The 12,762-nt window shown below is 39.3% G+C and overlaps 1 protein-coding gene across 3 annotated transcripts in view; it reads left to right on the top strand.

Annotated features, from left to right (window-relative positions):
- SNX25 (sorting nexin 25) overlaps positions 1-12,762 on the top strand; it is an 83,343-nt gene that overhangs the window by 44,449 nt on the left and 26,132 nt on the right. For all 3 annotated transcript variants that reach the window (XM_041427882.1, XM_041427881.1, XM_041427883.1), the window contains exon 7: positions 6,975-7,165. In XM_041427882.1, the coding sequence (XP_041283816.1) occupies positions 6,975-7,165 (191 nt within the window). The remainder of the gene's footprint in view (positions 1-6,974; positions 7,166-12,762) is intronic.

The following is a 12,762-nucleotide window of genomic DNA, read 5'->3' on the forward strand; positions in this document are numbered from 1 at the left end:
TAGGGGCTACAGTTACCTGAGCTTTTTACTGTTTTATTTGGTGATACCAAAGTGTGCATTTAATGTTGATGCCTAGTAAGGTGGGAGAGGAAAGCTTGTTGCTCAGTAAGGGCAGGGTTCTTTACACTTTTTAACTAGTGCTGGTGCCACCTATTGGCAAAATATTTAGCTGTTAGGACACTCTAATAAAATCAGAAACTATTTTAAAGTTCTTTTAAACATAACTGTATTAAATCCTCAGGAGTTAAAAAATGGCATGTTATAGGGCTTCTTTCTTTTCAGACTTCTATCACTTGAATCTTCTGGTATGTGAGCATAAGAGAGCAAACAAAAATGTACAGAAGCATGTGATTCATGTTAAGCAGTCGGTTTTGCATTTGGTTCCCTGAGAGAGTCAAAGGTCTAAAATGTTGAGACACAAAGTAATGTGAGAGGTTTGCAGTCTGATGCCAGTTGTGGGAGGATGATAGAATTTCTGTGGCTGGGAGAATTGCTTTTGGCTTTGCTGAAGTTGAATAAGAAACCTAACACAGCATTATTGTTTCTAGAAGCGTAGATAGTTTATTTTGGAGCAGTGCAGGTCACTTCTGTAAATAGAATCCGTTTCCTTGCATTCTGACCCTGCACTTCTCATTTGCACTGGCACAAAAGCACAGAATCTGGTGTGTGCATGTATCTGCCTTACTTCAGTTTTCCTACGTTGTCTTCCTGTGTATCTTCTTCCAAAATGGTCATGGTCACTCACGAAGTGACTGTAGGAGGCAGCTTAGTTTTGGTGGTAATTTTGTTGTTCTTTCTCTTTGTTTGTTTAATTTGTCTGGTTTTTCTTCCTCTTGGTATATTCAGATGGTATCCCTCTCTAGTCACATGTGCTATGCTTAAAAGAATCGTATCCTTCTACACCTTTAAATACAAACAACTCTCCTCATCTTACCTTTTGATACAGATTCATTCTAAATAGGGAACCAATTAAAATTAAGCTAAATTTTAAGTATTTTAGTAGTTTGCTGGTTTTTTTTTTTACAAAATCTGTCATATCTGCTAAAGATTTTGAAGGATCAAATGCCTATCTGAAAATGTTTACTACATTTTGACCTATTAAAGCAGTTTGTAAGAGGACAAATACCTGGATTAGACATTATAGCATGAATGACAGATGATATGCAAGTCTCTAGAAGCAAGAATGAATCTTAATTTTTTTTAAAGAAAAGGTTTCAAAAACACCAATTGGGAAATAGCAACAAAAGTAAGTTGCTATAATAACTCGATATTTGCTGTAACATGAATAGGAAGCTGCTTAAATACACTTGTTTTAATTTTAACAAACGCATTTTTGTTTCTTCTCATACTGATATTGTATTACAGGATCCTACCAGAATTTTAGCAAGGTTCTCTTTTAGTAGCTGCTTTTTACAAGAAACCCAAAAAATGCCTGTACCTTGTCTTAGGACAACACAGAGCAAGTCTTTTTTGGAAGGATGTTTTGTAAAGGGATTTGTCTGATTTGCCTTTTAATTTTCTATGCCCTCCACCTTACACATGACTTCACAGCATGACTGGAAACCACCCTTGGATGACTGGATGGGGCTGTTTTTCAGACACTACAGTGTGGTCGACCCCAGGGCATCCCTGTTGAGAAAACTGCTCGTTTTCAAGCGGGGATTTCGAGACAGATCAAATAAGCAGCCATTTCTGTGTGGAGAGATCTGCTGCGTTGCAGCAGAAGATTTCTCCTGCTGAGCCTTCCCACTGTGTGTCTAGATATTTGCTTTTATAAGCAAAGCTGACAAGTGGCACAGAAACAGAACTGCCTGTGGGCAGGCCTCTCAGGTGCTGTGGTTCTGAAAGAGGCTTGAATGTTCAGCTGTAAAAAGGGACTTTAATAAAAAAGCTGGGGCTGCGGGCTAGCTTAGTTATGTGGGTTGTGATGTGTGGGTTTTGTCAAGATGATAATTTAAAGTGAAGTAAAATGGGTACTTGTGTGTTCCAGCAGATTACAGATGCCACGTAACTTAATTATGTCAAAACTGTATTATGATTCCTCCCCCTGACCCTGCATCCTCCACACAGGAATAAACATTCACACACAATTATTTTTGCAGTTTTCTGGCAAGGCTTAAAGAGCTGACATTGTGCCTGCACGTCATGCTCAAGCAGTAAGTGTGGAGGGAATCCATATGGGTGAGGGTAAAGGCTACAGAGTCTCTGGTGCATTATTTGTTTTTATTTGTGATTTTCCGGTCAGCTTTGTAGAGGAAGTTTTTCTTTCTCTTCCTGAAATCCTTTGTGTCTTCTAGTGATGGTAATGCATCTCTCAGTTGGAGACATGCTGTTCAGTGGAAGAGGGAGGGAAGAGGCTGACTGGTCAGATAGATGTCACCAAAGGGGATGCAAGGACCTGCAGTCAGAGGTTCTCTGTGGTGGATATTATTTTACTGTATAGTACATACTGACTTCCAGGCTCAGCTTTACCTTACTGCCACTTGACTTTTTATTTTTCTCAGCTGTGGCCATGAGTGGGAGGCTGTGTTGTACAATGCATCGCTAGTGATCAGGGCCTAACTTGTCCATGGTCTCCCTGTAAGTCCCTTTTCCCAGACCTGTCTGTAGAAGTGGTTGGTATTTAACACTTTTCTTCCCTCAGTCTGTTGTCAGACTAGAGGAGAGCTGCCCAAGGTCCTTTCCTTGGACCTTGAGCAGTAGAACAACAGTGTGTGCTGTTCTTAAAGGTCATCCTGCTCTCACAGAATTGAATAAATGCTTTTCCAGGCCTTTTACATGGACTTTTAAAACTTGTAATTCAAGGTTTCTAAGATTGGAGGAGGTCTATAAAGACTTGTAAGTTATATATGATATTCCAGTTACTGCTTACACAAAAATGTTAAATCGATGTTCACTACTTGAATACTAAGCATGGCATTTAGGAGGCCCTGTATGTGCTTAACCTGGCTCTTGGAAAAAATCTTGCAAAAAACTTGTGTTGGAGAGTGTGTGTTGCTCCTTCAGTGACAGGGCCGGTCAGTGCTGTTGTGTGTGCTGCCAGGTGTCATGGATCTGTAGTTACTGAAGCTATAAAGGAACAAGAGCTTGTATTTTCTGTTTTATTCATGCTTTTGCCATATATTACTTTGTAGGCAAAATGAGAAATCTCTGCCTTCTGCTGGTACTGCTAAGAGAGGGGTGGGAACATGCATGTCTAAAATACAATTAAGTTTCTGCTTTAAGCAAATTTACATTGTTTTTGTGTATCCTCCAGTGTGCTTAAGGGTAATAAAGTTTGTGTGACTTTTTTTGGCATGGCAGTTTGGAAGGTCCCATATTCTGACTTAAAAATGGATAATATGAATATGTACTTCACTTTCATGTACTTAATAGATAGAAACCTGCTCAAGTAGCAAAGCTACCACAGGGGAAAAAAAGAAGAGGAAAGAAAATTAGTTGTGAGAAATCACTTTTCAGAAATTGTTTTGGTGGGTTAGGATATGCTTCTGGGGATACACTTCTAGCTGAGCTCAAGTCAAGATAGTTATGAGTGATTTAGAAGACAGTGTGGAAGCTTTGTCAGAAATTACTGCAGATGGGCAAGAAATGCATAGAATAAAACAATTTGCACAGGTGGAATAGTTTTGATTACTTGGTAAGTTTGAGCTCATTTGGACCATTTCTATTTTAATGTTGTTTGGTGCAAATTGAATTATCTACAACTGTGGGTTGATAAGCAGAGTTTGAAATTCAGCTTTTGGTACTAATTGCTTTTGGTTGCCTTTAGGAGAGGTGCACAGGACCCTTTTGGGATTTGAAGTTCCTCCATGGCAGTGCATGTCCTGTCAAAATTTCCCCAGATAAGGAGAATTATTTTGGAGAAAGTTAGTAAAAGACGCTTTGCTCCTTTGAAGATGGAGGCTCTGCTTGCTTGCTGTTGGTAAAGTGTATGCAGCTTGTGGGGAGGAAATCCCAAAGTAGCATATTTCTTGTCTTGTCTTCTTATAAGGAGTGATTTTTGTTTGCTTTTAATAATATTTTTTTTAGACAAATAACCCAACTACAAAGTTGTTACTCATTAAAAAAAGTATTACTCAAAGGATGCTTTTTTCCCCCCTTGCATTGTGGTGAAAGTGGTCTTAGTAGCAGAAATCTACTACTTTTCCATTTATTGAAGCTTGCTGGAGGGTGTGTGAATACATGCAAGCCTTTCCTGTTGTGCCTTTCTGGTTTTATTTGGTTTATGCAGTAATACCTGAATGTAACGAACATCATCTTTCCTGATGCTCAGAGATGGGGAAAATCACTCTTAATTCTGTCTCGGTATTTTGGTGATTATGGAATCAGACAAGAACATATTAAAAAGAGAAGTCTTTATAACTTAAAATATTGTTTTGATAGTGCTTAATATGACAAAAGCAGAGCAGTTTAGGTCTGAAAATCTCTAAAACCTCAAAAGCAGATTAGGGTTTGGAGAAAACCAGTGATCCACCTAACCTTCTCCAGTTGAGCTGAAAATGCTCCTCCTGATTTCTGCTAGCTTATCTTTCATCATTGGGAAGAGGGAAGTGTTAGTGTTAGTCCACACTTCCATGCTGTCCTTCCTGCACTGCAGCACATCAGCCACATTCTGTGCTGCTCTGCTTTTCATCAGCCTCTTGTTTACTTGTGAAGGACTTCACTGGCAGGCTTCCACGGTGACCAGTCCTGTTTATCCATGGAGCAGAAACAGGCTGGCAGTGTCATCTTTGGAACTGCCCTGAGTGATGCTTGGGTGGAGTGGCTCCTTTTCAATATGAAGACCTGAGGTAAATGTTTTTGAAGGATCTCTGTTAAGACAGGAAATAATCACTGGAAATGGTAGGCTCATTAATCTCTCCTGGAGGCCTGCTGTGGTCACAGGATAAGATTTCAGGTGAAGTAGACATGCATACTTTGAAAACCCTTCAAGAATGCCTTGTTCCCATCAAGAAGGGTACTTTTGTTTCAAGAAGGCTGAATGATCATTGCACTGTACTGTTTGTGGGTTTTCAAAAGTGTGGTTTTTCAAGTATGCATTTTGAACCCAAAGCATTTAAACAATTGAAAGAATTGATCACTTCTAAAAAATCATCTTAGAGTCAAGTGCAGCAAGGAGAAGATTGGGGTTTAATCTTAAACGTTAATCTTGGGATTTAAGATTAAACTTTAAAGTTCTGTTCCTGTATTTGTAATAGCTTAAATGTTTTGATTTGTGGGAGAGTATTGTTCTGTCCTTAAGGTCTTTTCCTTTCCTTTCCTTTCATTAATACTGGTACTTCTGTTTAGGGAACTGAGACACTAAATTAAATGCTCTGTTGACTTCCCTGTGGAGATAACATGCCAGGAAAACAGATGGCTTTTTTTTTTTTTTTTTTTTTTTTGTAATTTTATCATTTGCTTCAGTGAGTATCATCTCTTTAATTCACTATTATATGGAAGCTCAGATGCAAATGATACTCATCCATTAAAATACTAAGAGTATTTGTATCAGGAGCCATCCCTACCAACATTAATACATCAAGGAAATCAAGTGAGATTAAAAATATGGGCGAAGATAATGGGAGAATATCTGGACTCAGTTATGTGTAGAACTTCAGGGAGTTCCATGTACCTTGAGCTGTCCTTCAGTATGTAAAAGACAACTGAGAGTTGCATGCAATACTTACATGTGGCTTTGAGGGGGAAATATAAGGGTAAAAGCACTTGTAAAAGGAGAAGTTGCCATAATGTATTAGAAACTTGCTTAAAATAGGGATTTTAAATAATTTCTGAGAGGTTTCCTTTTTGCTGTGTGTACATTCACAAACCTATGTACTTGTTTCGTAACAGCAACTCTTGTGAAAATCAAATGCTGTTTCTAGCTACATGATTTTGCTAGCATTTAATAGTTTGAAAACATAGTAGAATAGATCTTTACTATTTATCCCTGAGCAATCAGTCCAGAGCCAAGTAAAAGCCAAGGGCTTTGCTACTGAGTAATAGCTGCAGCCCAAAAAAGCATGAGTGTTATCACTGAGCAAGAGTAAAATAAAACCAATGTGTAAATGTGAATCAGTTGCATCCTGCAGATATTAAACATTATTTCCACACAATAGGGTTTTAGATCTGCTTTATCTGCTGCTCCTTTTTTTAGACCCAGGTAATTAGCTGAAGAGGATGGAATGTAGAATGCATAACCATTACACTGGCTATTACTAAGTCTGTGTCATCTTCACATTACTTTACTTTCTAACAGTACTGTGCAGTGTTGGCGTAGCATTATAAGATTTTTTTCTTAGTCATCTGACCATTTTGAATGAACTTTGGTCAGTTGCCTGGAGGGGATATTGTATGATAGGCTGTTCACATCAGGCACAAGAAGTTTGGGTTTGCAAATAAGATGTGTGGGAATGTGTCATGCTGGGCTGGGGGGAAGAGAGCCCAGTCCCTCGTGACTCCAGGCAGTCAATGCTATGTTCAGTAAGGTATATAGGCCATCAGCTCCACGTGTGGAGTCATTTGCCATGGCTGTTAGTAATTTCCTTAATGCCATCTGATAAACATACATCCTGAATAGAGGTCTTGGGCTGTGTCCTCCAACAAACTATAAAAAGAGCTGGAGGGGGTTGGGTTTTGCCATGCATTTGAATAAGGGTTTTTTCCCCTCAACTTTTTTATGTAAACCCTTGAGTTATCATTGCAGAATGTTTAAAAATCATCATTCTTTTTCAAATGCAAACTTCCCAGTATCTGTACTGATGAGGATAGCTGATTCATGGATGACAGATGCTTTGATCAGACAGGTCACAGAAGCAGTGCTACAATATTTTCATGTCATAAAATACTGTCTCTGATTTGCTTTTCTCAGAAGCAATGGTAAAATGATGTTTTCCTGTTGTAAAATACTGTCTCTGATTTGTGTTTCACAGAAGCAATGGTACAAGGATGTTTTCCTGTTGTAAAATACTGTCTCTGATTTGCTTTATTCTTAGATTCAAAAGGAAAAGAAACTGCAGCAATGAAAGCTGACCTCCTAAGGGCTCGCAATGTGAAGAGGTATATTAATCAGCTGACAGTGGCAAAGAAGCAATGTGAGAAGAGAATAAGGCTCCTGGGAGGCCCTGCTTATGATCAGCAGGAAGATGGCATTTCTGATGAAGGCGATGGCCCTCCTAGTCAGAAGGTATAAATGGCATTGTCTGAAGGTCTCTAAGTGTGTTACCACTGGATGGATCATGTTGCCTCACTGTCGTTAATCCCTCCCTTCCCCCAGGAGTCAAGTACAAATTAATTGCTGCTTGGTTTATTTACCTTGGGAAAAGATTGCTGAAGTACCCAAAAAGACACGTTAATTGCTCAACTTGGAATATTGTGCAATGTGAAACTTCACAAAGGGCTGGCTGAGTGGCTTGTAAGCACGTGTGATTTTTCAGACATACCACCTGTAGGGAGTTAATAAGGACATGGTAGCAGCTTTTGTGAAAGTAGCAACTTGCTTTCGAACAAAAGACTGCCAACAAATGTGCAATATGTCTTTGGCCCTCATTATATTTACTTTAGGAAATATGTGTGGGTTTTGAAGATACTGAATTATTCAAAAGTAAACACTTATGGAAGGCAATTGACAGAACTCTGAGCAGTTGCAGAAAATCTCTGGCAAAGCTGCTGTGACTGAATGCTGGTTTTCAGTACCACTGTAGTCTGGAATTAGAAGTAGCTATTGTGTTGGCCAGCATCTGCAAAAATAAAATGACTGCTTAGCCTTGCAAATCTTTAAAAATTTTAGTGACTTCTTTTGTAATCTTCTCTGTTCCCTTTGGGCAAAGCACAGTAGCTGATGTATTCAAATGTGAAAATATTTTATGCTTTTCATGTAGGTAGGAGATAGCTTATCTCTTCAGGCAGGGATCTTTAATTTTCATTATGGCCTTATAATAATTGTAACTTAGTAGCCTATTAGAAAAATTAGAATAATGGAGAAATAGTCCTGCTTTTTGTATTTTGTTTTTTCTTGAGTAAGGTCTGAAACACGATTCCTACTCCCCACTTGTCCTTAAAGCATGATTTCAGATGGTATGTCACAGATTGCACCAAGACAGTCCTGATCTCTTTCCTGAAGTTGAATGCAGCAAGTGGTGCCAAGAAGAAAAAGAGGGATGGGAGCATGTGGCAGCACTGCATGAGCCAGTGATGCCACTTTTGATGCCTGCTGAGATGTTACCAACTTTTCTGGACAGCGGACATAAGATTGTTCAAGACTGGAGTCCAGTAGCAAAGATGCACTTGATAGGGGCAGGGATTGGTCAGGAATATAATAAAATATAATATTGTGATTAAAATCAAAGGAATTCCTGAAGTTGATGTTGCATGTTTCATGAACCAATGGGTTTTTTTTAGTGGGAGTTGCTGACCTGGGGTTATATCCTGCAAATATACCAATGAGCAGCTCAATATTGAGTTAATGGTACTATTAATAGCTGTAATGACATCTTGCACAGGCATTTGTTGTGGTGATGGTGTAAACAGTGGGATCTGAGGCAGTTTTGCTTCTAAGCTGTTGGTGTTTCTGTGATGAAGCCCTAGAAAGCCTCTAACATCATGTCAGTATAGAAAATAGGAAAACTGCTTCTCCCTTCTCTTGTCCCTGATTCTCCATTGCCAGGAAAGAAGCTGCAGGAGGCTGCTTGAGAGATGGAGGCCGTGTTGTCCCCCTTTGAGCATAGAAAAATGCTTAGCTGAGGAATCAGTCTTTCTTCACTGTTGCTGCTTCTTACCCTCTTTCAGCACTGTGGTGCTGCAGTCTGGGTTCTTATTTCAAGGCAGGTGGTGTTATTTTGGATGTTGCCCTCCCCTATTTGGGCGCTACTGATTGAACACTCGGGTTCTTTTCTAAGCAAAAGGGAAAGTCATTGTTTGGGATTTAGTAAATAGGATACATTAGTAAGTTGCAGCTTGTGGCCCTTAGACTCATTAGAGTATGGTTGTACCAGCTTTTCTGTTAAAGTAGCATCTAAATTGCAGAACTAGCTTTTGTAGAAGAAACTGTATATTTGTTTCCTTTCTTCAACTTGCATGAAATAGGTCAGAAATTTACTTATGGTGTTTTGAATTAATATTTTATTTAAGTGTAGTGCAGAAACTTGAATACATTATTAACTTCGGGGAATTTTTGGTACTAGTTGAACAAAGAGTTGCCTAGTGAATTAAATTTGTATTTTGATTTCACTTATGCATCCTATAGAAAGCTTTTTCTTGACTGCAGTAGCAGGGGAGTAATGGCATTGCTGGTAAAGTTTTTTATGCATGTTCTGATTATGGGCTTACATAGGGAGATGGATTATTTGGAGCTGTCAGTGTTCTGTTTGATTATATACTCTTGTGATTTTTAGTAATTTGATTTTGTACATATTTCACTCACCTAATTTTCCTGAATCCAGGTTCTCTAGGGAAATCCAAAATATGTGAATTATAATCAAATGCTTATAAGCAGATGAACAAACAGACAAACCACAGCTACTCTCTGAATCTGAATCCTGTCATTACCTCTGATCCTGATTTCAACTCTGCCCAAAGTGTTAGATTTGTTTTTTGAGAAAATGCAGTTTGAGTAATATATCAAGCATGTCTTTGTAGTCAATGCTCTTTTAGTCCTTTTTCTCAGTAACTGTGCCTGCACAGTACTGCAGTAATTAGTTGAATTCTTTTTGTCTGTGTTTATCCAGTGAATGATTTTTTTTTCCCCTGTTGTGCTGAGCACAACAGCCACCCCACCTTGTCTGTGAGATTTGACATAGGGTTTCACGGCATCTTAGTGGCACTGTCTTGTGGATCATGGGTCTAGGAGGGGTCTGGGATCTGACCCTGAACTAGCTGTGAAAAAGCAAGGAAGCTGTCTGAGTGTGTTTTGAGGTGGAACAAGCTCGTGTTCATAATCCAGCTGATGAGGACTAAGATGAAGCCCCTGCAGAAGATATTGCTTCCACTGCATCTGTGGAGAGATGTTGATTTAACTGGTGACTTACCAGATTTTCACAGTGATTTCTGAGCTTCAGGCTGTAAGATCATATTATGTCAGGATACATCATGGTACAGAATTTGGGGAATATTAAGAAAACAAGCTTCAGTTGTTGTCACCCAATTGCCTGGAGATGGGTTTTCTTATGACAGAAGTATGCTTGTGAACATGTGAGTCACAAGGCAGGCACTTTTACATTAGTGTATGTGCAGTAAAATAGTCAGGTACCTTAAGTGGTTAGTATATACTTTCTGATACTTAAATAATCATTGCATTTAGTTCACATTGCTGTGACAGATAGTCTTCTGATAACTTGCCTCTTTTTAAAACATAACAAGATAAATACAGGCTTTAATTTTATTAAAATATGGAAAAAACATTTGTTGAGGTTTTTAAAATGAAACTTGGAGAAAGATATTTATCAGCATTGGTTTTTACATTTCACTTATTCCTGGCTTCTACCAATTAAAAAAAGGGAAGAAATCCAAAGCACCAACCAGAAGTTCTGCAGTCTAACTGTATGCTGTTGTCCTAGCAGAAAATTTCCTTTAGTGACCCAAAATGCTGTTCATCCCAACCATCTGCAGTGCTGTTACCAGCTTTATTTGGGCTATGCATTATAGGTCAATGTGGTTCAAGTGAATGGGAGTCTGGAGTGTTGCAGACTAATACAGTACAGTGCATCTAATCTGTGCCTAGTGCCTGTGCAGTCCTGGATTACCTAGTTGTTCTATGTTCCTGTCCAGAGAGAAGTTGTGACTGTCTAGGGATTTAACAAGACCAAGTCTCTGCTCTGTAAGGCTGGGGACAAGTCTCTTCTGTGGGTACATGCTAGGGATACTGGTTAAAGCATCCCACTTAAGAAAAAAAAAAAAAAAATAGAAAAAGCTAACTCTTTCCTAGTCCTAGGCAGAGTCTGTGACCAGCTGTGATACATGTTACATTCCTGTTGAAGCAGGGAATTGATGTGTCAACACTAAAGCTTCTGGTTTTTCCAAACCCAGAAGCTGTTCTTGAGTTAATAGGATTTGAAGGGTTGCTGTGGAGGCTGATAATTCTAAGATTATATCTGCTAACTGGATATTAGATTTGAGGGTGTACAAATGCCCTGATGCCGGTGTGTGTGCCAACATAGCTTAGAGTTTTGTGCTCTAATCCATGGTGATACTGAATCATAAAATGATCTTTTGCTGAGGATTACAAATGACTGCAGAACTTCTTTAAATCATGAAAGGAAGTAAGATCCACAGAATAACTGGGTGCCAAAAAGAACTGTTGTGGTTTCACCCCAGGCAGCAGCCAAGCCCCACAAAGCCACTTGCTCACTCCCCACCTAGAAAACTCGTGGGCTGAGATAAATACAGTTTAATAGGGAAAGCAAAAGCCACACAAACAAAGTGAAACAAGGAATGAATTCACTGCTTCCCATGGGCAGGCAGGTGTTCAGCCATCCCCAAGAGAGCAGCGCTCCATCACACCTAACAGTGACTTGGGAAGCCATCATGTCCCCCCAACTTTACATACTGAGCATGATGTCACATGGTCTGGAATATCCCTTTGCTCAGCTGGGGTCACCTGTCCTGGCTGTGTCTGCTCCCAGTCTCCCATACACCCCCAGTCTGCTCTCCAATGTGGCAGTACCAAAAGCAGAAAAGGCCTTGGCTCTGTGTGAGCACAGCTTAGCAATAATAACAAAAGGATCTCTATGTTATCAGCCTTGTGTTTAGCACAAATCTAAAACATAGCCCCTGCCAGCCTCTTAAGAATTTAACTTTACCCCAGTCAAAACCAGCACACATGCATTTTATGATTTTTCACCTCAAAACTGAAACCCTCTTCTATCTGCCATTGTTGGCATGGCAGCTGTAACATAATGTTTTTAGTGTAGGACTGGTATAATATATATTTAATAATTCCAGGATACTCCAGACTTAAAAATCAATAAAACATTTGAGAAGTCTCATTTCTGCAAGAGAATAAGCTTTTCTCCCCATTAATTTATTTGTTTTAGTTTGCAAGGTTATCTGTTAGAAGATTTATTTAACACTGTTGCTAGGCACCACTGCTTTGATGACCATGGGGCGCTGGTGCAATGGGTCCTTTGTTAGGTGGGAGAGATGTTTGCACTTGCCTTGCTCCCTGCAGCAGCACTTAGCCCCAGTTACTCCTGAGAGGGGTTTGTTTGTTAGTTACCCTCCTTGCTGAGCCAGAGTGGGTACAGCTTGGGTAGGGGAAGCACAGAGACCAAGGTGACCTCTCACTCAAGAAGTGACAGTGCATGCCCCATGTTGTGATTTATTAACTCTGCTGTTATTTACAGAGCTGACAGTCCCTGAGATGGAGAAAACCTCTGTTTGAGGGGCTAAATGACCCTCTTACATTTGTATTTTAAGTCATTGTCCTTGGTAAAATGATTGAATAGAAAATATGATGATGCACAGTAATGAGGCTAAATCACAGACTGGCCTTTAAACTGCCAGGTCTGTATTGTTCTTTTTGACAGCCTGATCACCATTTCTGCATTAAGCTTAGTTTGAACAAGGTACTCTCTGCTTTTCAGTGAGATTTATAGAGTGAGCTTTTAAAGACAGATGTTCACATATCTGAATAGTTTTAAAGCTAAGAACAACATCATGTCCAGAAGATATTGATATGGTAGATAATAAAGAGAAGAATGGCACATGACTGTCACAGGGGAAATTTAAACATGTAAATGAGCATTTCATATGGACAGATATAATTTACTTAAACACTGGCCAGAATTT

Source organism: Onychostruthus taczanowskii, unplaced genomic scaffold (genome assembly GCF_017590055.1).
Source record: "Onychostruthus taczanowskii isolate IOZ18803 unplaced genomic scaffold, ASM1759005v1 scaffold12, whole genome shotgun sequence".
Taxonomy (NCBI): domain Eukaryota; kingdom Metazoa; phylum Chordata; class Aves; order Passeriformes; family Passeridae; genus Onychostruthus; species Onychostruthus taczanowskii.